Source organism: Pteropus medius, unplaced genomic scaffold (assembly GCF_902729225.1).
Source record: "Pteropus medius unplaced genomic scaffold, Ma_sr-lr_union100, whole genome shotgun sequence".
Taxonomy (NCBI): domain Eukaryota; kingdom Metazoa; phylum Chordata; class Mammalia; order Chiroptera; family Pteropodidae; genus Pteropus; species Pteropus medius.
The window spans coordinates 18,634,320-18,661,648 of NW_024349803.1; the positions used below are offsets into that span (position 1 = coordinate 18,634,320).

General features: G+C 49.2%; 1 protein-coding gene, 1 long non-coding RNA gene and 1 other non-coding gene across 3 annotated transcripts in view; 1 reads left to right on the forward strand and 2 right to left on the reverse strand.

Annotated features, from left to right (window-relative positions):
• LTF (lactotransferrin) overlaps positions 1–21,935 on the reverse strand; it is a 32,878-nt gene extending 10,943 nt beyond the window's left edge. The window contains exons 1-12 of the mRNA XM_039837557.1: positions 21,537–21,935; positions 15,465–15,628; positions 13,265–13,373; positions 12,804–12,980; positions 12,302–12,449; positions 11,290–11,342; positions 7,135–7,313; positions 6,294–6,468; positions 5,029–5,183; positions 1,907–1,997; positions 1,037–1,084; positions 77–232 (exon numbers count right to left, since the gene is read on the reverse strand). Of these exons, the coding sequence (XP_039693491.1) occupies positions 77–232; positions 1,037–1,084; positions 1,907–1,997; positions 5,029–5,183; positions 6,294–6,468; positions 7,135–7,313; positions 11,290–11,342; positions 12,302–12,449; positions 12,804–12,980; positions 13,265–13,373; positions 15,465–15,628; positions 21,537–21,579 (1,498 nt within the window). The 5' untranslated portion in view covers positions 21,580–21,935. The remainder of the gene's footprint in view (positions 1–76; positions 233–1,036; positions 1,085–1,906; positions 1,998–5,028; positions 5,184–6,293; positions 6,469–7,134; positions 7,314–11,289; positions 11,343–12,301; positions 12,450–12,803; positions 12,981–13,264; positions 13,374–15,464; positions 15,629–21,536) is intronic.
• LOC120582276 (uncharacterized) lies at positions 19,331–20,704 on the forward strand. The gene is made up of 3 exons (XR_005647524.1): positions 19,331–19,422; positions 19,728–19,845; positions 20,532–20,704. It is a non-coding gene; the product is annotated as an uncharacterized LOC120582276 (long non-coding RNA).
• On the reverse strand, positions 20,954–21,072 carry LOC120582597 (5S ribosomal RNA). Its single transcript, XR_005647595.1, has one exon. It is a non-coding gene; the product is annotated as a 5S ribosomal RNA (ribosomal RNA).
• Positions 21,936–27,329: the final 5,394 nt, after the last annotated feature.

Below are 27,329 nucleotides of genomic sequence, written 5' to 3' on the forward strand. Positions count from 1 at the left end.
GACAGTTCAGAAACCCGCTCTCCCACCCTCCCACCCCCGCCAGGATGGCCCACCCACCTCCCTCAGGACTCCTTACCAAATTTGCAGGAGCCTGTCTGTTTGAAGAGCAGGCCCATGGGGATGTTCCAGCCTGCGGTCCGGCCCACAGCAGTGTGGCAGGATTTCTTGTTTTTCAGAGAATTCCAGGTGAGATCAGCATTTGATTTCCTGACAACCGCCACAGCATAATAGCCTTAGATGACAGAGAGCAAATCTTAACCTCTAGGAGCCTGGCATATGGACTCCAGTGCAGCCATCTGCGACCAAAGCAGGTCGAGAAGCGTCACCAGCAATGACTCCCTCAGCAAACTGGCATCGTTAGGTAGACCAAAAAGGTTCGGACGGCTGTCCTATGTTAAGATGATATTCATCTGAGCTATGAAATGAGATGGTAAGGAAAGATGATCCTTTAAGGAATTGCTGGGGACAGTCCTTGACCAGCCACACACTGTCCCTGAGTTATAAACCAACAATTCACCTTTAGGTGTAAAGCAACAAACACTGGACAACAAGCATGACCCCAACAGTGCATAAATCGCCAACTGCAAAATGCATTAGGGCCAGAGCAATGACAGTCACCAGGCTAAGTGCTGTCTGGATGCAGAGGGGTGCCTCCAAACACTGCCCTGCGCTGAGTCCAAAGCAGCCCTGTGGAAGGGTCACCGTGGTGGCAATCCTCTTCTGGAGAGGGTGCACCTGATGGGCCCTCGGGAGACCCCTGGGCCACTGTTTCCTCATCCAGATGAGCTGGGGATGTAACACCCCTCCTTCCACATGGCCAGGACACAATGAGAAACTCTGAGAGGTCTCTGCCAAGTGTGAACGTCACTATGAACATTAATTATGATTATTCACCTATGAATTATTTGCATCTTCAAAAGAACATATGGCTTCTATGGTCATGCTTCTATCTGTGAGTTTTCAAAATTTCTCGCCACCTCTTCCTCCAGCAACAAGAATTTACTCTTGACCCTGAAAGTGATCAATTTCAACTCACCTTCCACTGGTCTATTCACACAATCTGAGTTCCTGTTTTTTTCAGATTCTGAAAGAATAAAAACAAGCAAAATGTCATTAAAGACTCAAGGTTTATTGAGAAGTGACAAACTTCTCAACAATGCAGCATCAAATTCAGAGACTGTCCCAGTGGCTCCAGGCAGTAGAAATACATGTATTTGTTCACCCAAAGACATGGACACAGATGTTCATAGCAATACTGTTTACAACAGCTGCCAACTGGGAATGACCCAGATGCTCGTCCACAGTAGAAGGAATGAATAATAGCGGTAGAGCCACACGCCAGACTGCTATGCAATGGCACTGAATATTGTACAAAGACACACATATGTGGGTGAATAGCACAGACATAACACCGAGCACGAAACATTGAAAAGTACACATTGTGCAACTCCTTTTACATGAAGTTCAAAAACAGGCAGAACTGATCTGTGTCCTTGGAATTCGGGAGTCGTTACCCTTGCTGGAGTAAGGCGGCTGGTAACAGGAGGGTATGAGGGAACTTGGGAAACTTGCTGTGTCGTGATCTGGGCCCCACATGCCTGGGGACACACCAGTTTGTGAAATGTCACTGAGATGTACGCTGATGTGTACTTTTCTGTATGTATAGTACACTAAAATCTTTAAAAATTAAGAGGACGAAACCAGTGTGTGCTTTGTCAGTTCTCAACAGAAGAGGCATTGTGGGTACCACGGCCCCTGTTGTGTAAGCTTTCCCCTGATTCTCCTGCTTGAATGTACCCATCCATTTTAATGTCTCCACCTGGACATACAGAGTGGGGTTACTCCTCCCCGCACCCACTCCATGGCCTAAAGGGAATAAACCAGAGAGGACGCTCCCCCTACTTACTTTGGCTCTCTGCCAGGACAGGCACCAAACCACATTTGCCAGCAATGTAGATAAATCCTCCATCCAAACTCATAGCATCAGCTTCTCCTTTCTGGCAAGACAGAGCAAACCACCGGCACCACAGTGAGACTGTTTCCCGTCCCCCTGTTTTTATAGCTCTCTGCCAGAATGTTGCATGTCAGGTGTCTCAGCGAAGCGGCACATAGAGGCAGCGGGTGTTTCAACTGAGCGCCCAAAGGAAACACCGTGTGCGCTATTAACTTTCTGCCGCGCCCCACATGCCTTTCATGCTGTCACTTCCGTGGGAAAGACCAGGCACAGGCTGCACTGACTCTTTGTCCTCTGAATGAAACGCTTTCTGTGCTCAGAGCGCTCTTGGGATGCCCTCCTGGACCAGCCTTACTCACTGAGACAGATGGGGCCAGCTGGCCTTGTCTCCTCTCAGTTCAAAGTGCTATCCAGAAGTTGGTCAGCAATTGAGCAGAAAGAATGAAATGGGCTCAAATCAGAATGAATAAGCCCAAACTCCAAACTAGGACGTGGATTCATCAAGCTCCCCGAACTCTCTCTTTGGCCCAGTAATAAATTTTTTACCGTGATATTAAAAATAACTGGAGATGTGGATGAAGATTTCTATTCAAGGATATCATCACAGTGTTATTAATAGTAATAAAATAAAGGGACAAAGAGGAATAGGGTCATAACTAAACTGAGCCACATCCACATAAACGATATCCTGAAATTATTTTTTCGAAAGTATTTTCAAAAAATATGTATTCAAGTGGCCATGATATACTATTCAGTGAAAACGACTCAAAAACTACCTAACTGGCATGATCCAGTACGTTGCCAGCCCATGTATCCACGTACCCAGAAATCCTGGGCTGGGAGATTATCAACACTTTAATAGTGGTGTCTCCCTGTGTGAGGCCACATGAGGTTTTCATTATTTATTTATTTAACATCCTACCTTTCTATATTTTCCAAGTCATTCTCATAATCGGAGTGGTGGTGAACCCACAATAAACAGGGGTGTTTTTTTTTTCTTTTAGATAGCTAAGAAAATTAGGCTGATTTACAAGAGAAGGGGGGACTACGGAGTGAAGAAACAAAGGACTTGTCTCAACAGGGTGGAAATCTTTAAACGGTTATTAAGAAATGGGATAAGAAATTGGACATTGGTGGGCTCAAAATAAAGACCCTAATGTGGCACTGTCAGAGAGTGACTGGCCAGGTAGGAGACCCTGCTGGTCTTTCAACATTAAAGGGCCCTAAACAAATCTGCTTGGTTTACTTTACTCTGGAGGGATTTAAAAAGCCAGAAGGCAAATATAGTAATAAGAAACTTGACCTCAAATCAGCTCAGGCAATAGTCCCACAAACCAAGCATCATTAGGATTGATGAAAGGGGCAGAGGACCCAAGACCATAGGCACATGTGTGGGCAAAATGGCTAAGGGGTACAGAAGATATTTTTCCTAGAACTCTTTGACGTGGGACCCCAATGTTTTGTAATTCCAAAACTTGTCGGGGATGTCTTAATGGGGGCTCCAGTTAATTTGGGAGGATATACGGATGCAAGAGTTGACGAGATTGAGGTAGAAGTTCAAACGAACGTTGGAATATTTGAACAGATTTTATGTACATTACCTAGAAGTTCAAACGAACGTTGGAATATTTGAACAGATTTTATGTACATTACCTAGATGTATTATTGAAATAAAAATTATGTCTGAAAGGGAAATACTTCTACTACCTAGTATCGTAAAACAGAAGGCATGTTAAATTTATCCTTCAGCCGGTATTAGTTAGGCATGCTCGTTAGAAATCTATAGAATCGGCTGAGCTTGTACCGGTTAATTTGTAACAGTATAAAATACCTACCGGACAAAAAGAGAGTGCCCCTTTAATGAATGACATGCTAGAAGCTGGAGTGCTGGACTAACAAATTCTGTGACAAATTCCCTTTTAGCCCCACGTGGACTAGACTGGAGTTTTATGACAAAAGCCTGAGTGCCACCCAGAGATGACCGCTAGTATTTTCGACCAGATAATTTCCCAGTGCACTGGTAAGACACGTGATACTTAAGAAAGAATTACTAGCCTGCTATCGGACATTATATGAAACTGCCCTCATGACGGACGGACGGATGTAAAATAATTTTGAAACCTGAATTACTCATCACGTCTTGGGTGATGTGGAGAAATATTGTAGGGAAGGCAGTGTTCGGAAGAGATCCGTAACAAAACGGAAATGGTTGATATGGTAACGTGCTCCTGGAGGAAAGCAAGGAGGCGCTCATCATATTCACCCTACAGCTGACTTTGGAATCACCTGGGGAGATGCTAGAACCTACTGTCTGTCACCTGAGCACTACCCTGTGAACAGCTATTAACGGACAAACACCTGCATGGCTTATGGGTGGCAGTTCCAAAGTAAACGGACAGAATCCCATTTGGAAGACTGCTGTATTCCCACGGAGTGAAGGGGAAACTCTGACTGAAGCAGGGAAAACCAGTCAGCGAGCTGAACTGCGTGCTGTTCTCTCCGATGCTTGGGTTTTACCAGCTCACGGGTGGTGGCAAATGGCTTGGTCATATGGTCAGGCAGATGGGCGATGGAGAACTGGACTATCAAAGGGATGCCCATATGGGGCACGGCAACGTGGAAATAACTGCAGGAATTTAAGGGTGAATTAAAGTAGTAAACTAGTGGCTTTTCTGAGTCCTGTGAGTCCCCGTAGAGAATTATTGAAACTAAGAATCATCCCACAGACGGCAGGATTTATAAGTGGATCCAGCTGGGTCTGGAGATTTATTTTTTGACAGTTTTTCACTATGAATTCAACTTTTAATAGATGTCTATCTATTCGTCCTTGGATGACCTTCAATAAACAGCTTCAGCTTTTTTAACTGAAAGCTGTTCCTATTTGCACACTGTGCCCTCGCTGGCCCCAAGCAGACCCTACCGGCAGCCCCTGCCTAACCCACACGCACCCTGCCCCCGCGCTGTGTCTTAGCACCCCGTCACTTCCAAGCAGATGCCCAGCACCTGGGCTTTTCTCAGAGGCCCGCTGTCCCGCCCCCACGCGACGCAGGCTCCCACAGGGGGCGGCGCCCTACCAGGACGAGGGCGATGCAGTCCTCCGTGGTGTTGGCTGTGGCACAAGTCACTTTCCCGGCGCTCTGCGCGCTCCACTGCTGGCACTTGCTCTCCTCCTTGGGGCCCACGGCGCACCAGAGGACCCGCGCACGCAGGCTTTCCACCTCCTCCGCCGCTGCCCAGAGGGACACGGCCATCACCGGGGGCCCTGGGCCTCGCGAGGGACGCCCCGGCGCCACCGATCTCCTCCCGGCCCAGGCTCCACGCCGAGCGCCCCTCCCGCTTGCCCCTCCCGCGGCAGCTCCCTCCCGGATGTAAGAGTCTTGCTGCCCCCTCACCCCCTCGGCTCAGCAACCAGCCCCTTCCCCGCTGTTTCTCATTCTCCATTCTCCTGGCTTCTGATCCGCCCTCCAATCTTAAGTATAATGACTTGCCTAACACCTCGGTTCCACGGGGTAAAAGCTCCAGGACACAGAAACAGTGGCGGCCCCAAGAGGTGGCCTACCCCGCGGGGCTGCAGACCAGTACTGGTCAGTGGCCCGTTAGGAACCCGGGGCACAGCAGGAGCTGAGGGGCCCATGAGTGAGCAAAGCTTCATCTCTGTTTGCAGCTGCTCCCAAATGCCAGCATCACCGCCTCAGCTCCGCCTCAGATCATCAGGCATTAGATGCTCATAGGAGCACCAGTCCCTGGTGCCAAATAGGTTAGCAGCTGCCGGCATAAGGGACCTTGTTCCCCTCCCTGACCTCCCATAAGGCTCGCAGTCACCACTAGTAACTATAATGCAACCCCTGGATTCACCCGCACTCCACTCCAAGCCCTCCAGTAGGGGAAGGGCCAAGGCAGAGCAGGCGCTGTGTGGAATGAATCCCCAGGCAAGACGGGAGCCCGGGCACAGGGTGGTGTGTCCCCAGGCCGTGGGAATCACCCCAGGAGGGGCCCTGGCTCTCTTGGTTCATGTTCATATTTCTCATTTCATAAGAGGCAAACTGATTTTTCGGTCGGGGCTGGGGAACCTGTTGTCCATGGGGACACACGGCAGCACGAATCAGGTGGCAGCATGTTTGTTTAGAGACAGCCCACACGTTGAAAGGCCCTGACTCGGTCAACCGAAGACACTCGCACCTGCATCAAACCTTGCACGGTGAAGACCTTCAGTGGCAGGGAGATGGGGAGGGCACCCTTAGCCAGCAGGGCCCCCTGCTCTTACACGAGGGGGTGTGCGGTACTCTCCCCGATGGACTCAGCCATGGCCCACCACCCACACCAGCCTGTCCTCACTCACTTTCTCTCAGGCCCCTGACGGCTTTGAGGTAGTTGGAACCGAGGTACAGCCCAGCATCCATCGTCGGGGGGATCCTCAAAAACCCTTTAGAGCCATCTTTGAAAAGCAGGTCCTTCTCCTCAGAAGGGGAGTCAAAGAGCTGGAACATCGGATCCTTGCCATTTCCAAAATTCTCCTAATCAAGGAAAAATAGAATGTATGATGTCAGGAATAAATAAGAAAGGAACAAAACACGATGTCGAAAAACAGTACGGGGAACTTAGGGATGATTCTGAGGGTAGGGAGACTTCCCCCTGCAAGGGACTCGTGCCATCCCTGTGACATAGCTCGGTTATGGCTTATTCTTTAGAGCAGTGGTCCCCAACCTGTTTGGCACCAGGGACCGGTGCTCCTGTGAGAGTCTAATGCCTGATGATCTGAGGTGGAGCTGAGGCGGTGATGCTGGCGCTGGGGAGCGGCTGCAGATACAGATGAAGCTCCCGCTCACTCTTCTGCCACTCACCTCCTGCTATGCGGCCCGATTCCTAACAGGCCACGGCCCTGTACTGTTCTGCGGCCCAGAGACTGGGGACTCCTGCTTTAGAGCATTGCTGGTGTCCAAACACCTTAGAGTCCGGAGAGTGTCGCATCGTATTCCTCCCATTTCCGCTCCCGCCCATGAGATGCTGTCAGTCGGTAATGTCAGAAGGGCTTTCTAGTTTCTGCTGGCCAGAGTCCAGCCTAGGCAAGCAGGCTACTGAATTCATAAGCTCCTGTGCAGTGAGGCTTCCGAAGGACTGTTTCGGGAGGAAGGAACCACCCAGCACCAAACCCAAGCAGGTAGGACTGTGGCTATGGATACCTGTGCCTGGTTGAGAAACTCCCAGATCTCATTCTCGTTGCCATTCACACGTCGGGCCACAATGGTGTGAAAAGGGACTTGAGCCAGGTAGCAGTCCTTGAATTCATCCACTGGCTTCCGGGTATTGTCGAGGCAGAGCAGCTCATACTGGTCTCTTTCAGCCCTGTCTTGCAGGGTCTCTAGGGAAAAAAAAAGAAGAAGAGGGTTGTGGGGCCCAGAGGAGCCTACCCCAGGCAGTGACCATGAACTGTAATTCCTCTCCCTCCATGGAATTCGAGCTAGAGGAGACATCTTACACAGTGGACAAAACCGGGGGGCGAGAAAGGCAGTAGATTGTTCCAGAACACTGAGAAAAGTAAAGACAGTGCCCAAAAAACCTTGGCGGCTAGGCTGGCATTGCTCTGACTGGATCGTACCGGTCCTGATGCTGGCAGGCCAAGAAGGCTGAGCCAGACCCCTCCTGGTTTAATGGCAACTCAGCCTAGTAAAGGGTCACATGATGAAAACAACCCCAGGGCCAGCCAGCGGGGGCTGCCTTACCCACATGTCGAGAAGGAATAAAAATGACAAAAAAAATTTAAGGAAGGAAATACAGTTGAGTCACCTTCCAACACTAGGTGTATCAAAAAAAGAGGAAAGACTGTTTATATGAGTGAGTTTAGCCCAATTTGGAACTGTTCATCTATATCATATGTCAATGGCTTCGAAATATATCAGATGACAGAAACCTGATCAAGTCATTTTATGAGATTCGTACAAACTCGATCTCAAACTCGGAGAAAGAAGTACAGGAGGAAAGAATCATGGCCCAATTTTACTTATAAATGTAAAAATCTCAAATAATGTATTAGCTAACTCAGTCTAACAAAGTATTTTAAAAACGGATCAATCATAATTATGGTTTATCAGTTTATCCCATTAAGAAGAGTGGTCAAACATCAAAAAAAGCTAGTTATTCATGATGTAATGGATTAAGGAGGAAAACCATGAGATCATCTCAGTGTTAATAGGACCTGAAAAAAGCATTTATATGTTCAATATCTATTTGTGATTTTTTTTTTTTTTAGTTTCAGGAAACTAGTAATATAGAGAACTTGGTAAAGTTATTGAACTTGATAAATGCCATTTATCAAAATGTCTGCAGCAAAGTCATTTCATCTAAAAGAAGAAAATTTAAACATTCGCTTCAAAATCAGGAACAAGGCAAGCCTGCTGGCTATCACACTGTCACCACAATACCAGCAAGTCTGGATTACGCAATTTGCAAAAGTAATAGCAGATACAAACGCCGAAAGGAAAAAGACAAACTCTATTTAAAGATTCTATAATAAAATTTTTAAAAAGATGCTATAATCATCTACATCAAAAATGCCAACAAAACCAAGAAAGAACTCCTAAAATTAACCAGAAAGTTCAGCAGGGTAACACTACAAAAATCGAATGGTATCTTGAGGATTAGCAAAAAAAACAAATAGAAACTAATACAGAATATAATATACTATAATAGCAACTGAAACCATTAAATAGATGGTAATCAGCCTCACCAAAAAAAAAAAAAGCAAGCATGAGACCAACAAAGAGAAATTTTTCAAGCTCTACCCAAAGATCTAAAAAGAAAACAAAGATATAAAAAGTGACGGTGAAGATGTGGAGAAAACGGAACCCTCGTGCACTCTTGGTGGGACTGCAAATTGGTACAGTCATCATGGAAAACAGTTTGGAGGTTCCTCAAAAAACTAAGGATAGCACTACCTTATGACTCAGCAATCGCACTTCTGAGTATTTATCTAAAGAAAACTAAAAACTCATTCGAAAAGATATATGCACCCCTACGCTCACTGCAACGCTATTTACAATAGCCCAGATATGAAAGCAACCTAAGTGCTCATCAGTAGACGAATGGATAAAGAAGATGTGGTACATAAATACAATGGAATATTACCCAGCCATAAAAAAAAAAAGAAACAAATGAAATCTGATCATTCGTAATGCCATGGATAGAAGATGACCTAGAGGGTATTATGCTAAGTGAAATAAGTCAGGCAGAGACAAATACCATATGATTTTACTTATATGTGAAATCTAAGGAACAAAATAAACAAAATGAAAACAGACTCATAGATACAGAGAACAAACTGGTGATTGCTAGATGAGAAGGGGGTTGCGGGGGCTGGGTAAAAAAGGTGAAGGGATTAAGAAGTACAGATTGGTCGTTAGGGAAAGAGTCACGAGGATGTGAAGTACAGCATAGGGAATATAGTCAATAATATTGTAATAACTGTGTTCGATGCCAAGAGGGGACTAGAGTAATTGGGGGGATCACTTCATAACTTATGTAAATGTCTAACGGCTCTGCTATACACCTGAAACTAATATAAAATTAAATAAAATCGAAAGGTATAAAAAGAGGTGTCATCAAACTAAAGAGATTTATCATAATCAGGGCTTGGACAATTTATCACTATAAATATTGAATTTTTCATCGGCCTATTTAAATTCAAAACAATTATATTAAAATTAAAGAATGAAGTTCTCAGAAATTCAACAAAATAATTCTAACATTTTAGTTTTAAAAAATTAAAAATGACCAGCAAAGTGTAGGGTGATAACCGCCTCCCCATTTATCTCTCCCAGATATTAAGACCCCGTACAAGCCAGGGTAATAAAAACAGAAAATACAAATGCACCAATAAAACAAAATAGCTCAGAAAATGATCCCTGGATATACAACTTGATGTAGAGTGGCTTCCCATGTCAGTAGAGAAAAAGTGGTCTAATTTAGAGTTGTTTTTGTAAGAAAAATGGTCTTGCTATAAAGGGAAAATAGAAACCCAATGCATAACTAATTTCCTAGGTAGAGTACGTATAGATAAATATATGTTGGGGGGCTGTTGTGAAATCTTATTGTAGGAAATCTTTATGAAGTAGAGCAAAGAAGGCATCTTAAAATACCCCAAAAGTACAACCAATAGTACAAATCAGATGGTTTTGACCCTATCAATATCGAAGACTTCCGTTCAACACGAGGTGCTATTGATAGATTTTTTCAACTGAGAAAAAAATCTTCATAAAGTCTAGAACCAGCAATGGCTTGATATCCAGGTAGAAGGAACGCCTGTCTTTGAATCAAAACCGTGAAGAAACAGGCATGAAACATAATAGAAATGCAGTCGAAGATTATGAAATCAAAAAGGGAAGCCCAAATTCCTAGCAGATATATTGAGATGACCAAACTCGCTAACTGTCAGAGAAATGCAAATTAAACCACCAATGAGATATCTATTGCTTTCCAGTTATCATTTAGACAAATATATATATATATGTGTGTATATATATATATATACATATATATATATATATACACACAAACGTGTGTGTGTGTGTGTGTGTGTGTGTGTGTAAAGTCAAAAATACCCCAAACTGACGTCGTGGGGAAATGCGAACAGTTGCAGAGTGCCAGCAGGAGCGTAATTCCGGAGCGTGACCCAATAGCCCTAGGTGGACTGTGGTGGGCCCGTCTCTGGAGGTCCTGGGTGAGTGTGGTGGGTCTGTCCCCAGGGGTCCCAGGTGGAATGCGTTCAGCCTGTACATCCCCGGCTACTGTGCTTCAGTGTGTGGTCCCTCAGGGGCATTCTCCAGCAGGACAGTGAGAGGACGCACATAAGGGCAGGGGTCATGGAGCTGTCTGTGGCCAAGGCCAGGACGAGATGACCAGGTTCGTCACGAGGGTGATAGGTAAGTGAAATCCGGTGGATGCCTCCTATGGAGCATTCCTCTGCAGTTAGGACCGTCACCTAACGAGACGTACGACGCGGAGAAACCTCTGCAACAGAACACTGGGCGGAAACCCCTGGCAGCGCCGTGGTTGAACCCAGAACTAAACCAGCACTGGACACTTTGCAAGGGCGAATACGTGTCAGAGGGCACACGGCAGGGACCTGGCATGCTGTCTGTGAGGGGCAGGGGAGAAAAGCAGCGGATGAGGAAGCTTTAAAGGCAACTGGTCATGTAACCGACGAAATTATATAAAATGAGAACTGTGCCCTGTAGGGAAACTTGATAATAGCGTGCCAAGGACTGAGGAATCTAATTAGCTCAATATTCAGAATTATGATAAAAGGAGGCAGCCCCCGTAGCTCTTCGCCCTGCTCTTACCAAACACTGTGCTCGCGACAAAAGCCACCTCTCCAGCCCCGTCCTTCAGACACCTGTGAAATGAGAAGGTGCCAGGAAGGTCAGCATGGCTTGGCCCTCCCCAGTTGCTTCCTCATGCCCCGCTGTGGGCAGGGCCCCGGGGGCTTGTCTCCTCTGGGCATCTGTTCCTTGGAGGGCAGGGCTCTGAGGCTTTGGGACACCCTAACTGGGAAGGTGGCAGCATCAACCTCCAGGTAGATTCTGCGGAGGAAGGGCTCAGGTGTTGGCCAGGGGCCCCAACCTTTCACTTTAAGGGCTGAGAGGGCAAAACTTTGTCTTTCTATGTAAAAGAGAGTTTTGAAGCCTTTACACCAGGGGACAAAGACTCAGTATCCTTGGCTATGAAGTTCTTTCTCCCAGGACTGAGCGGGCAAATGTGGCCTGGCTGGCAGAGAAGTGGGGAAGCCTCCCTCTGCAAAAACGCCTGAGCCCAGGAGCAGATGGGGAGAAGAGGAGCAGAGTCGGCCTTAGCATGGGGACAGAGAGGGTACAGGGGCTGGTCGGGCAGGGCTCACTGTCCCCCATCTCGGAGGGGAGGTCCAGGTAGGGCAGACCTGAATCAGCCTGGACACTCCGCCATCTTACCCAGCAGGGAGCCTGGGACTGGTTGTCTCATGATAAGACTCCTTCAGTCCTTCTGTGGTTAGGGAGGGGACAGAATCAGCAGGTGGAACCCAGGACAACACAGGGGCAAAACCAGATTCAGGGTTCTCTGGGGGTGACTGAGGGGGCCACTACCGAGGTGACTGCGCCTCAGGCTGGTGTGACCCAGGGGGCTGCAGGGAACACGCCGTGGGCAAAGTCGTCACCTCTTTGGACTTAGTTTCTCTATTCACACAGCGGTGAGAGGACTGGACCTCCTCTGTGACCCCTACTAGCAGGCTGAGCTCTATTTGGAGCCAGAGAAAAGGTCTCTGGGCCTGAAGACATATAGTGCTCAGGCCACCGGGGAGAAGAAGACTGTCTCGCTCACTTGATGGCACCGGAGTCGCCAAAGTACGGTTCGTTGGAGGAGCAGGCACATTTATTTTCCCCTGTCCCCGAACACAGCTGACACAGGTTGGGGTACTGTGTTCCATCCGCGCAGGGAACACAACTGGCAGAGAAGAATTCGGCCACAGCTGTTGAAGACAGAAAAATGGGCCACAGAGTGTGAGCCAGCCCGGGCCACGGCCGGTCACACCTCCCAGTGTGCACTCTCCCACAGGCATCCCTCCCTCCACCCTGCCAGACGTGTCGCCTCTGTTGTGAGGTCGGGAGCTCAGAGACACACCTTGGCCGAGAGCAGACTCAGCCCCCAGCTCCCAAGGGCAGCCCGTGCAGCGAACCCCGCCAAGGCATGTCAAGCCAGTCAACCTCACCCCCACCTTGGAGTCACCCCGCATGTGACTGTGTGGTCCCGAGGTGGCTGGCTAGGTATGAACTGGAGTAGAGACCCCTGCTTGAGATCATCCACAATCCCCCAGCCATGTCACCTTTCTGAAGGGGCTCAGATGGCCCTGCCCAGTTCAGGAGCGGACGGAGCGTGCCGATAGGGATGTCCCACCCAACAGAGCTGTTGAAGGCCGAGTGGCAGGACTTCACGCCTTTCACTTGGTTCAGCAGCAAGGAGCTGTCCCTCTTCACCACGGCCACAGCATAAAAGTGGGTTTCTGGCTCAACAAAGGGACAGAGAGAATTGAAAGCTCTTGGCCTGGACCCAAGGGAGAAAAACAGCCCACCTTGACAAAGCCCGTCGTAGGACAGGGACCCTTGTGCCTGATTGCCCAGGGAGCATACAGTGTCCTCACCCAGTGGATCAGCCTCTGGCCCAAAGAGCCCAGTGACTCCATCCCCTGCAAGAGACCCCACCTCTGCGACTCATCCGCTCTGACTCCGTAGAGGTCAGGGTCAAGGCCTCGGCCACCCCAGCACTGGGTTCTCAGGGAGAACTCACTCTCTTCAGTTCCGTAGAACTCTGCTGCTACAGGTCGCAGATTGTAGGGGTCCGTGACCGCCTCAAACAGCAATCTGCTATCAAGGGCCACAGCATCTGCCTTGTTTTCCTGAAAGCAAAGAGGCCAGACCAGCTTCAGGGGAAAGCCCGCCCTAACCCAGGAGAGTGGCTATCACACGTCATGAGGCTCCATGGCTGCAAAGATCTGCAGAAGAGTCAGCGTTTGATCACGTTCACGCACATCCTATGAGAGGTGGCACAGGCCACAGGGCCCTCTTTTGGGACAACAAGCACCAATCCAACTGCTTTACCTCCTGAGCTTGGCACATGGCCTCCCTCTGTTGGTCAAACTCTTCACAGTCATTTATATTTAAAGTCGTTTGTCCTGGAGGCTTTCTTCCCTGTTTTCGCTCTATATTTATTTCTTCCAAGTTCTTTTTTATTGGATAGAAAATATAACTATTAAGGTATCTTAATTATCATAATTAAAGTTATCATAATTAACCATGTTCATCTTCTTTGGTATATTACTGCTCACATGCTTACATATTTCTTGTATTTGCAATCTGGTAAAGATGATATTTTGTGGGCTGCTTTATTCATCTAAAATTGTACATATTTTCTTCTACAGAGTCCTTATTGATTTTACTGACTTCACAGTATTTTATTATAATGTTGTTGTTCCATAATATATTAAATAATTCCCCCAAATGTTTAGCAATTGGGTTATTTCTGACTTTTTGCCGTGAAAACTACGTTTTCACGGATAGCTTTGTCCTCATCGCTTTTTTCCCTTCTGATGACCTGTTGTCACGGGATAGGCATCTGTGAAATCACCCAGACAATAATTATGTTTATTTATTGGCTGCTGTCACCAGAAAATTTGTAATGCCAATTTAGAATGCCACTGACCCTGAGCGTAAGTTTCACTATAGAATCACCAGCAGGATAAGCTTTCATTTTATTAAGTGTTATTACTTTAGAAAACGCAAATGCTAACGAATTGCTTAGATTCGCATTTGTCTGATTATTAAGAGGAACATTTCATAAATATTTTTATCGATTATGAATTCCCTATTATGAATACTCTGTTTATATCATTTTTCTCATGTGATCCTGCATTTCTTGCCCATTTGAATTAGTTTTTTTGCAGAATGAAAATAAGAATCACTTGTCAGAGCTGGCGCATATTTACTCTGGGGCTTTCTAAAATTTTTGTTTAAATGTTTTTACTGGCTATGAATTAAATCATTTATATTTTTAAATCTGTCAGTTTACTGAATGATTTAACTCATTGCTGCTACAAACTAAGAGATTTCTCTTTCTGCTGTGGTTCTGCTAATTAATATCTCCTCTAGTTTTTCAATAATATCCATTTTCTTTTTAACTATTTAATCTACCTCAACTTTATTTTGATGTATGGTATATAGAACTGGTTTCAAATGGGACGCTGGTTAAAAGGTAGATTTTCAGAACTCATTCACAGATATTCACGTTGAATAGGGCAGAATAGGGCTGAAGAATCTGCATTTTAAACCAGCAGGAAATGATGTCCACAGGCCATGATTGTAAAATAATACCCTAAAACATCGCTCAAACTAGATTTTTCCCCTCAATACTGTTTCGGTAACCCTAGGTCTTATTGGAAACTTTTATACAGATGACGCGCTCTTTGCCAGAGTCAAGTACACGCACCATGACACAGAGAACACGTCTGTTGAGTGAATAAGTCAAAATTATTTCAGTAGATCTTTTTGTCTCAAAAAACAAAAGGAATCTGAAATCATCCACAAGTCACGATTCCCTTTTTTCTCTCTCTGAAAACATCTTCCCCATGCCCAGTGCCCTGGCAGGCCCTCCCCCGCAATGTGACACGGGGACGATAACCGGCTGAGTTTATTTCTCTCAGGGTTTAGAGGAAATGATCTTCCAGAAGTAATCTTGGCTTTTGTCAGTGTTACAAGTTCATCCTATATGACCGCTGAAGTGTCATTATTACATAGCTGTTATCAACAAATTATGGTCTCTTCACTTCTTTCTAAATAGCCTTGTGTCCTACAAGAGAGGACTGCTGTCCCCTGACAGGCCCCCCGGGAATAAAAGCCGGGAGTCGAGGGGACAGCACATGTTCTATTTTGCTCCATTCCTTCCCTTCCCCTCCATTCAGCGTGGTCCCACCCAACACATGGCGCCGACTTACCGCGATGGCCTGGATACAGTCCTTGTGGGAGGCTTTCCTTGAGCAGGAGATAAGGGGGCCATTCACTTTTTTCAAATTCCGTCGGAGTTTGCTGCATTTTGCTGCCTCTGCTTTGGATACGTTGCACCATCGAAGGCCTCTCTTGGAGGCGGCCAGACACAGTCCTGGGAGAAAGGCAAAGGAGTAAGGGTTTAAGCACTGCCCGTGGCAGAGACTGCCTCACCCTCCGACGGACTTTCCCAGACTCCTCCATTCTCTCTGCTCCCCTCCGCCCCCCTTCCCTACCCATTCTGTGGCAAAGTCAGGCCACTCTCCTCAGGTGCAGGTGTCTTGCTGGCCTAGTAAGCACTCTGTCCTGGCCAGAGGGCCACTGTTCTTAGTAAGTTAGAGGAGACAATCAGAGCCTCGGGGTTTTCTTCCTGTGATTGACACACTTTCCACTCCTAGAAAAATGATGAGGATCCCATGCATTCGTTTATGGGGTTCTTCTACCTGCCTCGTCCCACTTGAACCTGGGAGGTGGGCAGGAGAAGAATTATTGCTCCCGATGTGGAAACTGGCTCTCGAGGAGGCTGAGCAACTAACTGTTGAGTAGCGGCAAAGTCCAGCCTAGAATCCAGTTGCCTCTAGATTGTCTATAAGCATCTCCACAGGGGACGCCAAAGGAACTAAGGAAAATGCACCTGACTCCTTGCCAGTAGCTGCAGTAAGTGGTGTACCAGATGGGTCAGTGCACCTGAGCTACTGCCATTCATTCCTGTAACGGAAAGACTGGTTCTCTTGCCAAGCCTGCCTTTGTTGCTGGAATCTATGTAATTAGGGAGGAGGCTGAACTAAATTTGCTCACAGCTCTTGAAAACCATATGGATGCCTAGTAAAGGGCATCTATGAAAAACCTACAGTGAACATCACATTAAAATGGTGAAAGATCGGGCACTCTCACCCTAAGATCAGGAATAATGCAAGGGTGCCCCTCTCACGTCTCCTATTCAAGTTAGTACTGGAGATCCTTGCCACAGCAATAAGGCAAGGAAAATAAATAGATAAAAGACATTCAGACTGGAAAGGAAGAAGTAAGACGGTCTTTATTTGCAGACGACATGCTCCTCTACGTGGAAAATCCGACGGAGTCCACAAAATGCTATTAGAACTAATAAGCAAGTATGAGGTCACGGGATACGAGATTGATATACAAAAATCAATTCTTTTTTTGCATATGAGCATTGCATGATCCAAAAATGAAATTAAAGTACAATTCTATTCATAAGAACATCAAAGAGAATGATACTAAGAAAAATATTTAACAAAAAATGTAAGGTTTGTACACTAAAAATTGCAAACTTTGCTGAAGGAAATTAAAGCTCTAAATAAATGGAGAGACATTTATGTTCATGCTTTACAAGACTCAATATTGTTAAGATGATAATTCTCCCTAAATTGATATAGAGAAACCATTCAATGTCTATCAAAATTCCAGCAGGCTTTTTTTTTTTTTTTGCAGAAGTTGATAAGCAGGTTCTAAACTTCATATAGAATAAATAAATAAATTTACATAAAATAGTCAAAATAATTTTGTGATTTATAACTTATTTTTATATAATTTATATAGAATAGCCATAAACAATTTTGAAAAAGAACAAAGCTGAAGGAATTTTACTTCTAATTTCAAAGCATACTATAAAGTTACCGTTATCACAACAGTTTGGTATTAGCATAAAGATAGACATATAGATCAATGAAACAGAATTGAGAGTCCAGAAGTAAATTCTTACATTTACGGTCAATTGATTTTTGGCAAAGATGCTAAGACAGTTGGTAGAAAGGGTAGTTTAACAAATGGCACTAGCACAATTAGATATCCACACACGAAAAAATAAACTTAGAGCCCTACCTCACCCCATGCACAAAAATTAACTCTAAGTGGATCACAAAATTTACTGTAAGAGAAATAACATGTAAACTTTGAGCAGAAAACACAAAAGAAAAACTTCTCAACATTAGGTTAGGCAAAGATTAATTATCTATGACACCAAAAGCATAGTCCATAAATAAAAAATAAGGATTAATTGAACTTATCAAAATTCAAAACGTTTGTGTTTCAAAAGACAGTTAAAATTAAAACATGAGCAACAATCTGGGAGAAAACATTTATAAAGAACTCTGACAACTCAATAACAGGAAGACAAACGACCCAATTAAAAAATGGGCAAAAGTTACGTACAGACATCTCTCCAAAGAAGATACTTGACTGGCTAACAAGCACATGAAAAGATGCTCAACATCATTAGTCATTAGGGAGATGTAAATTAAAAGCACAACGAGATGATTGTTATTTCACACCCACTGGAACAGTTATAATATCCAAAGCAGAGGATGACGAATGTTGGTGAAGATGTGGATACACAGGGACCCTCATGTATTGCTGAGAATGTAAAACGCTGGAACCACTTTGGGAAACAGGTTGGCGGTTTTCCAAAATGTTCAACGCAGAGTCAGCAAGTGACCCAGCAAGTCCATTTCTAAAAATAGACCCTAAAGAAATAAAAATATGTGTCCACATATAGACTCCCGCATGGATATTCATAGCGATATAATTCAGAACAGCCAAAAAGAGGAAAGAATCTGAATGACCAACCGACAACCGGTGAATGGCTAGACGAAACGTGTTATGTCTATACAACGTGATAGTATTTGGCAATAAAAAGGAACTACTGATATGCACGACAAGATGAATGAGCCTCGTTTATGCCACGTGAAAAAAAAGCCACACACAAGACCCCACATATTATTCTATGATTCTACTCACACGAAACGTCCATAAAAGGCACATTTACAGAAACAGAAAGTAGATTCGTGGTCGCCTGACGCTGGGGTGAGAATGAGGATTAACTATATTAAAAATGGACATAAGGAATCATTTGGGGGGGGCGGGGAATGAAAATATTCTAAATCTGATTTGCAGAGATGGTTGCACCACTGGGTAAAGTTACTAAGAATCATTGAGTTTGTACACCTGAAACAGGGGAGTTTTGTGAGATGTAAAATACACCCCAGTAAAGCTGTTAAAAACAAAAAGCAAAAACACTTGGTCACAAAAGCCCCCTTCCCCTTTGTGCTTCCGGGTAGAACATTCGGCCAGCTGCCACTTCTACCCCTGAGCCACGCCCTGCACAGTCAGACCCACCACGGTATTTGAGGCACACAGAGGGGTGTCGGGGGGAGACCTGTGGCCCCAGGACTCAGGGGTATGCTGCCATTCGCCTCCTCCGCCAGCTACTGTCCCAAGGAAACCCCGGGGCATGTAACTTATCCTGGGACTACTTCGTGGAACTGTCCTTTGGTGAAAATCAACCCAATCAGATTCAGCCATTTGCGACCCAGTAGCATTTACTGGATGTCCTCTGTATACACAGCACTATGTGTCACACAGGCACATGTAAGCAGACAGGACCAGATCTCGCCTCTCATCTGGAGAAGCAAAAAGCCAAGAAAAACAAAAGAGGAAGCTAAGTGTGAATAACGCTTTAGAAGGGAATAAAGACGGAACCAGGAGTGAGGCCTTCGGGCCCTTGGCCAGTAGTTGGGAGGGGTGGGGCGGGTGCTGGACGTCCCAGAAGGCGGGAACAATGTGCCCGTGTGCACAGCTAATGTTGCAAAAAGCACATTCTAGGCCAGGTGCTTTACTCAGCGCTTCACTGATTCTCTCTCCACTGACCCTCCCAGCCTCGATTTATTGTGAACTCTGCCAACTATCCTCAGGTGAGGAAGTTGTGGTCGTAACCAGTGAGAAGTTGTGGTCGTAACCAGTGACGTGACTTGCCTGAGGTCTCACAACTAATAAGCGTTGGATCAAAGACCTGAACCAAGGCAGTCAGATACAACCCCCCCACCACCACCGGGCTAGCCTGCCTTTTTAGGGTTGGCTGAGTTAGAGACCGCTGCAGTGGAAATGAGGCTGGTAAAGGTTTGGGGATCAGATCGTGAAAGTCTTTGACGCTGTGACTCACAGAGAGTAGAAATCAGCTCTGCGCGGGGTAGCGGGGGAGGGTGGACTGAGAGCTGGGAGTCAGACTGAGAAGCAGCGGGAATGGAGAAGGGAGCAGGGATGGGGCGTTGCTGGAGGAACCGAGCTCGGGGCTGGGATGGGACCTGGGGGCGAAGGGAGAGAGGAAAATGGAAGACCAGATCTCAAGCTGGGTGGAGGGCGTGAGCAGTGGCAGGAAAGGGGGAACCGTGGCAGAGCTTGTTTCCTCCCCTGGGCAGGGCTGACCCAGGACACCAAAGGACCACCGGAGTCTTCCGAGATGCACAGTCCCCAGCCCCCAAACGCCAGGGGCGGGGTGCAGATCCAGCACTCTGTTCATCCCTTCTCGCTCCAAAGGTATGTGCCCCCCCCTCTCGAGAGCAAATGCTCCCTGAAGCCGGTCTGGGTCTGGTCGCTCTTATATCCCCAACCTGGCACCTGAACCGTGACGGCCACTCAGATGCTTCCCACCTGGGCCTGGATGGAATCTTCCTGAAGGTACACGTCCTCAGATTCATTCTGTGCAGACATGGAGCGCCCCGGCCTCGCCCAACCTCTGCCAACCAGAACTCCCAAGAGGAGCAGCGTAGGAACCCCCTAGGCAGCTGCTACTCCTTCCTCAGGGTAGGATGAGGGTTTCGGGGACACTTTGGGATGCTGGCCACCATCCCATTGGCTGCAGGGTTTACACTGAAAATGTCTGTGGGGCCGAGAAAATCAAAGATTCAAGTGAAAACAGAACCCAGCAGTGCAACTCTGAGCCAGAATCTTAGACCGAGGTCCGTGACCGCCTATAAGACAGCAAAGCTTCCTGCCCCTCCGCCTCTCCCGGGGGGCCCCAACCCTGTGCTGTGGGCCCAGCGGGCCACGTGTCAGAAAGCAGAAAGGAGGCTGGTCCTGAGCAGTCAGTCCTGGCCAGGCCCAGTCGTGCTTTAGGAAAGAGAGGAATTTGGAGAAGGGGACCACAAGGCAGGGTCAGGGGCGGCATGTGCTCCCTAGGTGTGGGGAGCACCGCTGCTCTCTAACCACCCGCTTCCATCCAGGAAGCTCCCAGCCCAGAGCAGATGTCCTAAGACGGGAGGCGGCAGAGCTGCTGTGACTGGCCTGGTTGGACCTGTGGGGGCAGGGGAGGCGGCTTCCACTCTGACCCCCACGCACGCTGCCTGGGCGCCGGGGCCCTTCACAGCCCTCTCCGCGGCGGCCTCAGACGCCGGCTCCCACCGCGGAAACCCTGCGCTCACACACAGACGTCGCCGATGCCGTCGCTGGTGAGCACCCTCCAAGCACCCCAGGAATCACTCCCGGTACTTGAGTACAGAGCTAATGATTGTTTAGTCCCTGTAGATGTTTGGCCCCTCTTTTATTTTTTATTATATATATTTTTAGGCGAGGCAGCCCTTGGTTGACCTCACAGATTGCAAGGACCTTGTCAGCTTACAATCCCTTATTTTTTTTTTTATTTTTTAGCCTACAGCACCTGGTCTTCCTAGGTGGTCTCCCATCCAAGTACTAACCAGGCTCAACCCTGCTTAGCTTCCGAGATCAGCCGGGATCCGGCGTGTTCAGGGTGGCATGGCCGTAGACTGGACCCTCTTTTAAATGAAGAAACTAAGGCTCCGAAAGGCTCTGCAGGAGCTCTACACGGCCCTTGCAGGAGCTGGGAGCTGAACTCCAGGTCTGCGGTGCATCTTGGGTCTCGTTTTGCTCCCATGTAAACCGCTATGGGTAGGACAAAAGGGGACGAGGTCTGGGGAACCGACACAGCTCTAGGCTTTCAGCCACCGGCTTAGAGGAGCAGGTGCTCCAGCTTCTCCCCAGGCTGGTAGGCAGGATCCGGCCCCAAGCCCTGGTGCCTCCGGGGCTGCAGGCACTGTGTGTCAACCCTGCAGGGGGCAGGGACCGGCACACCCACATGGAGGGACACGCAGTGACAGGAAAGGGGGCCCCCACCCCGCAGGGCGCATCGACCACGGCCCCCCGCCCCCGCCCGCAGGGGCGCAGGGACCAGGAGGCCCGGTGGGGGCACGCCCCCAGGCACCCGCACTCACCGAGGACCCAGAGGGACAGCAGGGCAGAGAAGATGAGCTTCATATCTGGGGTCCTGAGGAGACTCCAGCAAACCAAGGCTCTGCTACCTGCGCCTGCTTCGCACCCCTTTATCCCCTTGGTAACCTCATGGGGTTGGCCCCGCCCTGTGGCCCAATAGGGCCCCCTGCGCCCTCCCCCCACTTAGTTCCTGGAGGCTGAAGAGCCCTGGGGTGGTGGGGGAGGGGACAGAGCTGGGCCGGGAAGGAAAGGTGCCTGGGCCAGGCTTGGCACCAGGAGAGAAGAAGCTCAGCCCACAGCCACCTCCCTGGTCTGCGCTGGCGCTCCCGTGGGGCCACCCTTTCTCTCCCATCACCCTGCAAGCCCCTGGGGCATTGCAGCCGTTGGGTCCAGTCTTCCCTCTGGTCTCAGTGCCTCCTAGAGGTGGGACACAGAGCAGAAGTCCTAAGGTGAATATTTGTGCATCATCTGGACTGCGACACCGAACTTTCCTTTAGCAGACGGTGTCTGAAGCACCTGGGAGGCGACTAGGGCAGGGGGCTCCGCCTCCATCTTGGCTCGGCAGCCAGCCTGAGGTCTAAAGGGGACCCACTGCCCAGCCTGAGGTCGGCAGCAGCGTGGCCAGCTGGAAAGATAACAGAGGCTGCCCGGAGTCTGACCTGAGCCGCCCTAGGGTCCTCCCAGCCCCACCGAGACCACAATCCAGCTTCCTAAGAAACAGAGCCAGAGGCCTCTGGGGGAAGAACCACCACCCAGTGCCCAGTGGCTGTCCCCCTGTCCCCTCGTCTGCTGAAGAGAAGGATATCCTACCCCTTGTTTCTGTTTTGTTTTGTTTTACGGAAGAATGAGGTGGGCAATGGGAAGCTCATTTTAATGTGTCACATTTTGTCCTCTATGCTTGAGTTGACCGGCTCCTTCCCCGTTTTTGGAAGCTGTTTTTGAATCCTAAAGTTAGAATTCTGCTTCTAAGAATACATCTTGTAAAATACACTCCTGTGACGTGCAATAGCCTCCATACAACGGTGCCCAGGGCAGCACTGCGTGGTTATGAATGGACTGGAAGCAAACTAAACGTCCATCTCTGGGGGTGTCACATGGAATGCGGTGCCATGCATGCAGTGGGACACACCGGGGGCCTCAGCGAGGGCGGGCCACCTTGTGTGTATCACTGCGAACTTAGCTCCCAGAGACTCTGAGGGAAGGTGTTAGCGCTAAGAGCTGGAGGGATCTCAGACCACCTCGACACCCCCTCTCATCAGCTCATTCTGGCCAGCGTGTGAGCCTGAAATCTGCTTGTCCGGAGAAGCTGGCCTTGACCCTGCCCTTGACCCTGCCCTTCCCGGAGCAGATCAGCAGCACCCAGGGATGCCGCACTGGTGAGGGTGGGCACCGCATGGAGAGGCAGACCCCGCCCGAGTCTCTAAGGCTCTCAAGGAGGCCATGGAGTCCCCACCCTGGATGGGGATCTGGCCGAGACACAGATTGGGGTCCGGGGTTCAGGGCTGAAATCCCCAGTTGGGTTTTGGGCGACAGATCCAGAGTCTCTCGTTGTTTGGAAACATAGTATCGTAACATTAAAAGTTGCTTTCATCAATAATTGCAATAAGCTCTTTCAAAAATAGTGAAGAAATGTAAAATTGACTAATTCTCAGGAGTGCCGAAGCATCTCTGCGGTTAGATTAGTAGCTCAGCTTTGCCTCTCCATGATTATAAACGAATTAAGAAACGTCACAAGCTGTGTCTCTATCTCTGAGTGCAAATTAGGGAAAGGATGGGTTGGAAAGTCAGAGGCTTCTAGACCCTCTGATGTCTGGGGCAGCTTTGGCAGGAACACAGAGTGCCTGGGGCCACAGCCAAGAGGCTGAGATTAAGGGGTGCCCTGGAGGCAGGACTGAGGTCAGCAACAGGGCAGGCTGTTTTTCTGCTGTGTTTGCAGGGGATGACCCGCCCCCAGCCAGGGATGTGTTCAGCTGGACACTCGCTGAAAAGTCCTCCAAGGCCATCTGCAAAGGAAGCTGGTGCAGGAGTATGTCTGCCCAGAAGCCAAATGAAGTTCAACTGATCTGTTATCAATATCAATTTATTCATTCATTCATGCCAGAACCGGTGAGGGCAAAGGGTCCGTCCTTGCCCTCAGGAGCTCATGGCACAATGGAGCCTGGGAGATTGGGGGCACAGCCACACGCCTCTGTCACACGGGCCACCTGGGAAAAGGCAAAGCAGCCTAAACAAGGAGAGTGGGAACTAGCGGAGGAAAGACCAGCCAGTTCCTATCATGAGGGCTCCAGAAGAGTCTGAAAAAGAGCCTTTGACCTTAGTACCTGGCGGGAGGGGTAGGGTTTCTACGGGGAGAGTAGTCAGGTAGAAGAAACAGCCTCAGTGACCAGTGACCAAGTACCTGAATATGAGAGACCACAAAAGGTCACTCAGGGCTTTCTGGCCCGGAAGTCTTATTGGAAAGATAAACAAAGTCACCTCCTCTCTCCCAAGCTCCACACCAGGTGTCTGTCTGCGCGCTGGACAGGTCCTTTTGAGATTCCCGTAGGCATCTATTCAGTGCATCTGAAATGCAGCTCATCCGCTCCCTCTAGGACCTTCTCTCATATTTCTACCGCTTTCCACCAAACCCACCAGACAAAGAGCCTCAGAGTCCTCCCCAATCCAGCTGGCCCTGCACGTGTGATGGGCACTTGATGATCAATATTGGTTGGATGAACGAGTGAGTGAGAAGGAGGAAGGACAGGAGGCGGGCAAGGGATCCTGCTTGTCTAGTCTGAAAAACGGCGAGGCCCAGGGCTGGCCATGCCGGGCTGCTCAGAGCCTGTGCGCGTGGAGTCATTCATTTCCCGCTAATTCAACCTCCATCTATGGGGCAGCCTGCACGGGATCTTCCCGAAGGTACAAGTTTCCAAACGCTGAGACGGTAGCATGGCGTGACCGTAAGGAGTACGCAGAAGGTGGCTGCGGTGCAAACCACCATATCGCAGCAGCAGCTGGTGCTTAACAGGTGGGTGAGGGAGGCCACCTCTCTTCCCTCACTCCCTCTCCACCCCCGAAATCCACACCGTGACCCTTTGTCGGTCACGGACGGGCCCAAGCTGAGCCCTCCCCACCTATGAGCAGTAAAGCCCACCACACTGTGCCCTCTATGGAGTCCTCTGGCTTCCAAACCCGAGAGGGGTTTCGAAAAGGAAGCGTGGGATCTGGGCGGAGCTGGCTCCAGGTGGAGTAAGGGAGGAGAGTTCTCTAGATGGGCACTCACGCTGGGTCTCTAGCCCGGCCGACGGGAGAGTCCGGGCCTGGTTCCTGCCCTTGCCAGCGGTGCGAGGTTGGTTGCTGGCTGGGTACAGACCCGTTTGGTAAATATTAAGGATTTTGTGGTAGGTTCTCAAAGCATTGGGAGCTCGAAATCAGTCGTGGTGGAAGTATTTACACCATGGAAATGAGCAAAGCTGTACATCCGGGCACTTTTCCCTCCCAGAGAACCGGTTTACGGCACACCGTAAACTGCCTGTGTTTGTCATCGTCGGCATTCAGTGCCCATGTTAGTGTGGCATGGGGTTTGGGGGATGCCGTCCCAGGAATGAGACCAGGTAATAATTCACAGCATTTGGATGGCACTTTTAACTCCAAACAGACCTGTCAGTGACCTCATCTCATGTGACTATAATGACGGTTCCGTGAGTTAATAAAATCACTGTTTCTGCTCTAAAAAACAGGTAAACCTAGGGTCGCCTGTGGTCACACAGTGAGTGAGACGCAGAGACAAAGCCCTGAGCCCCCCATGAGCCCGCAGCCCGGGCTCTTCCACAGGACCCTCCAGGGAGCTCGGGGTGCACACCGAGGCCAGGAGTCTCCTCCGCTCTTGATCTCAGCAAGCACTGACCCTCCGCCATGGACCCGGCACTGTCCAGCCGCATCCACACGTCAGCCGCAGCTTGAGTCCTCACGGAAGCACCACAAAGTGACGAGGGGACTCAGACAAAGCCAATTGTCCCCAGTGACACAGCTGGAAATCTGCCAGCGACCCCTGCCCTCTATCTGGTGATCCCTTATGAGTATCTATCCTGATCACCGTGGAGAGAGAGCAGAGAGTGAGCAAGAGGTGGGCGGAGGGCTCCCTGCTCCTCCGCCAGAATGATGGCCATGACTTCGGAGCGAGACCTTCACATTGACCCTGCCTTAGTCCCCTTGCATGGAGCCAAATGTCCTGGGGAGGCGGGGGGAATCTTTGAGTGGGTCTGTGGGTGGTGCCTTCAGGAGGGGGCTGAAGGACAGAGGGGAGGCAGGAAAACGGCGGCTTTATTAACTAATGCATCTTGTTGCCAAATGTTGCCCAACGTACAAAGAACCCGCAGAGACAAAGAGCTTCTATCTCCTCAGACGTCTCTCTTCCGCCTCCCTCTCCTCCTCCTCCTCCCTGCCCCTCCCCCCATAATCAGGACCCTCTCATCACAGTGCCAGACGCACTCCACAGACCCGCTGAGTGACCCCACACCCTGTCCCCACCAGTCCAAGGGGCAGCAGAAACGTTCCAGGTTCTCCCAGTTGCAGGAGGTCAGTTCTCCTGGCCGGGGTGGCGCCCACGTCCCTGGCAGAAATCTGACCTCCATAGGCACCTAATCGCCACATCCACTGAGAGAAGCGTGCACAGGCCAGGCCCAGGGAGACTTCCGGGAAGGTGCCAGCCAAGGTCGGCCCGCAGAGTGGCGGTGGCTGGCGCAGGGCCCAGCCATGCAAATTTCTTCCCAGAAGGAATGAGGTCCCTGTCCAGGGAAACCCCCAGGCGGAAGCTTCCAGACCTCCTTTTGCTGCCTTTCCCTGGGGGCTGGCTTCTGGTAGGGAGAGGTCTGCTCTGCAGCCTTCGGCATCTGCAGCTCAGCCAGTGTGATGGCCATGACTTCCGGAGCTGGAAGCCTCCATGTCTGCTGCCTGCACTCTCCAGGGGAGGGTCGGGGGGCTTTGACTAGAAGGAGCTCAAGCGGGGTGCTCAGAGGGGTGAGGAGCCACCATCTCCCTCTGTGTCCCTGAAGGAGGCTGGTGATCCTCCTACCCTGCTCCTCCAGGCAGGAGTGCCCAGCCCCCTGGGCTGTGCTCCAGATGGACTCCCCTCCCCCGCCCCCCATTTAAGTCTTCTCCGGACAGCCTGGTAGGCTGGAGGGCACAGGGGAGATAGGGTTAGAAGCACAGGAGATGGGGTTGAATACCTACCTGGGTTTGAACCTGCTCCACCCTAAGCAGCCACTTGAACCTAGGCCAGTCTTTCGACCTGTCTAAGCCTCAGTTTCCCCATATGTAAAAAAGGGACACAAATAATACCCACCTGAGGAAGGGAGTGGAGTTAAAACCTGGTGTTTGAGATGCTGGCACAGTGCTCAGTGCAGACAAGCTCTCGTCCATATTTGCTCACACTCACGAGCCCCACTGTGTGGGGCTCAGTAGGCACAGGGGCCCCAGGAGCAGCAAGAAGTGGCCTCTGGGGCACTTAGTCCAGCAGGAGGGACCGTGTCCCCATCCGTGAGTAAGTCTGCTGACCGAGGTGCTGCAGGGAGCTTTGACGGCAGAGGGAAAGCCGCGCCACAGACACAGAGACTGTGGCCACCAGTTTTCCCACAAGCCCCTCCGTGGCTGCCCCCAGCTGCCCACATTTTCTAGACCGTTTCATCTTACCCAGGCCTGCTGTCCGGCCCCTTCCCCACATCTCTGTCCCTAACCCCTGCCCCTTCCACTCGCCATGTCTGTCTGTCTGTCTGTCTGTCTGTCTGTCTCTCTCTCTCTCTCTCTCTCCTTTCTCT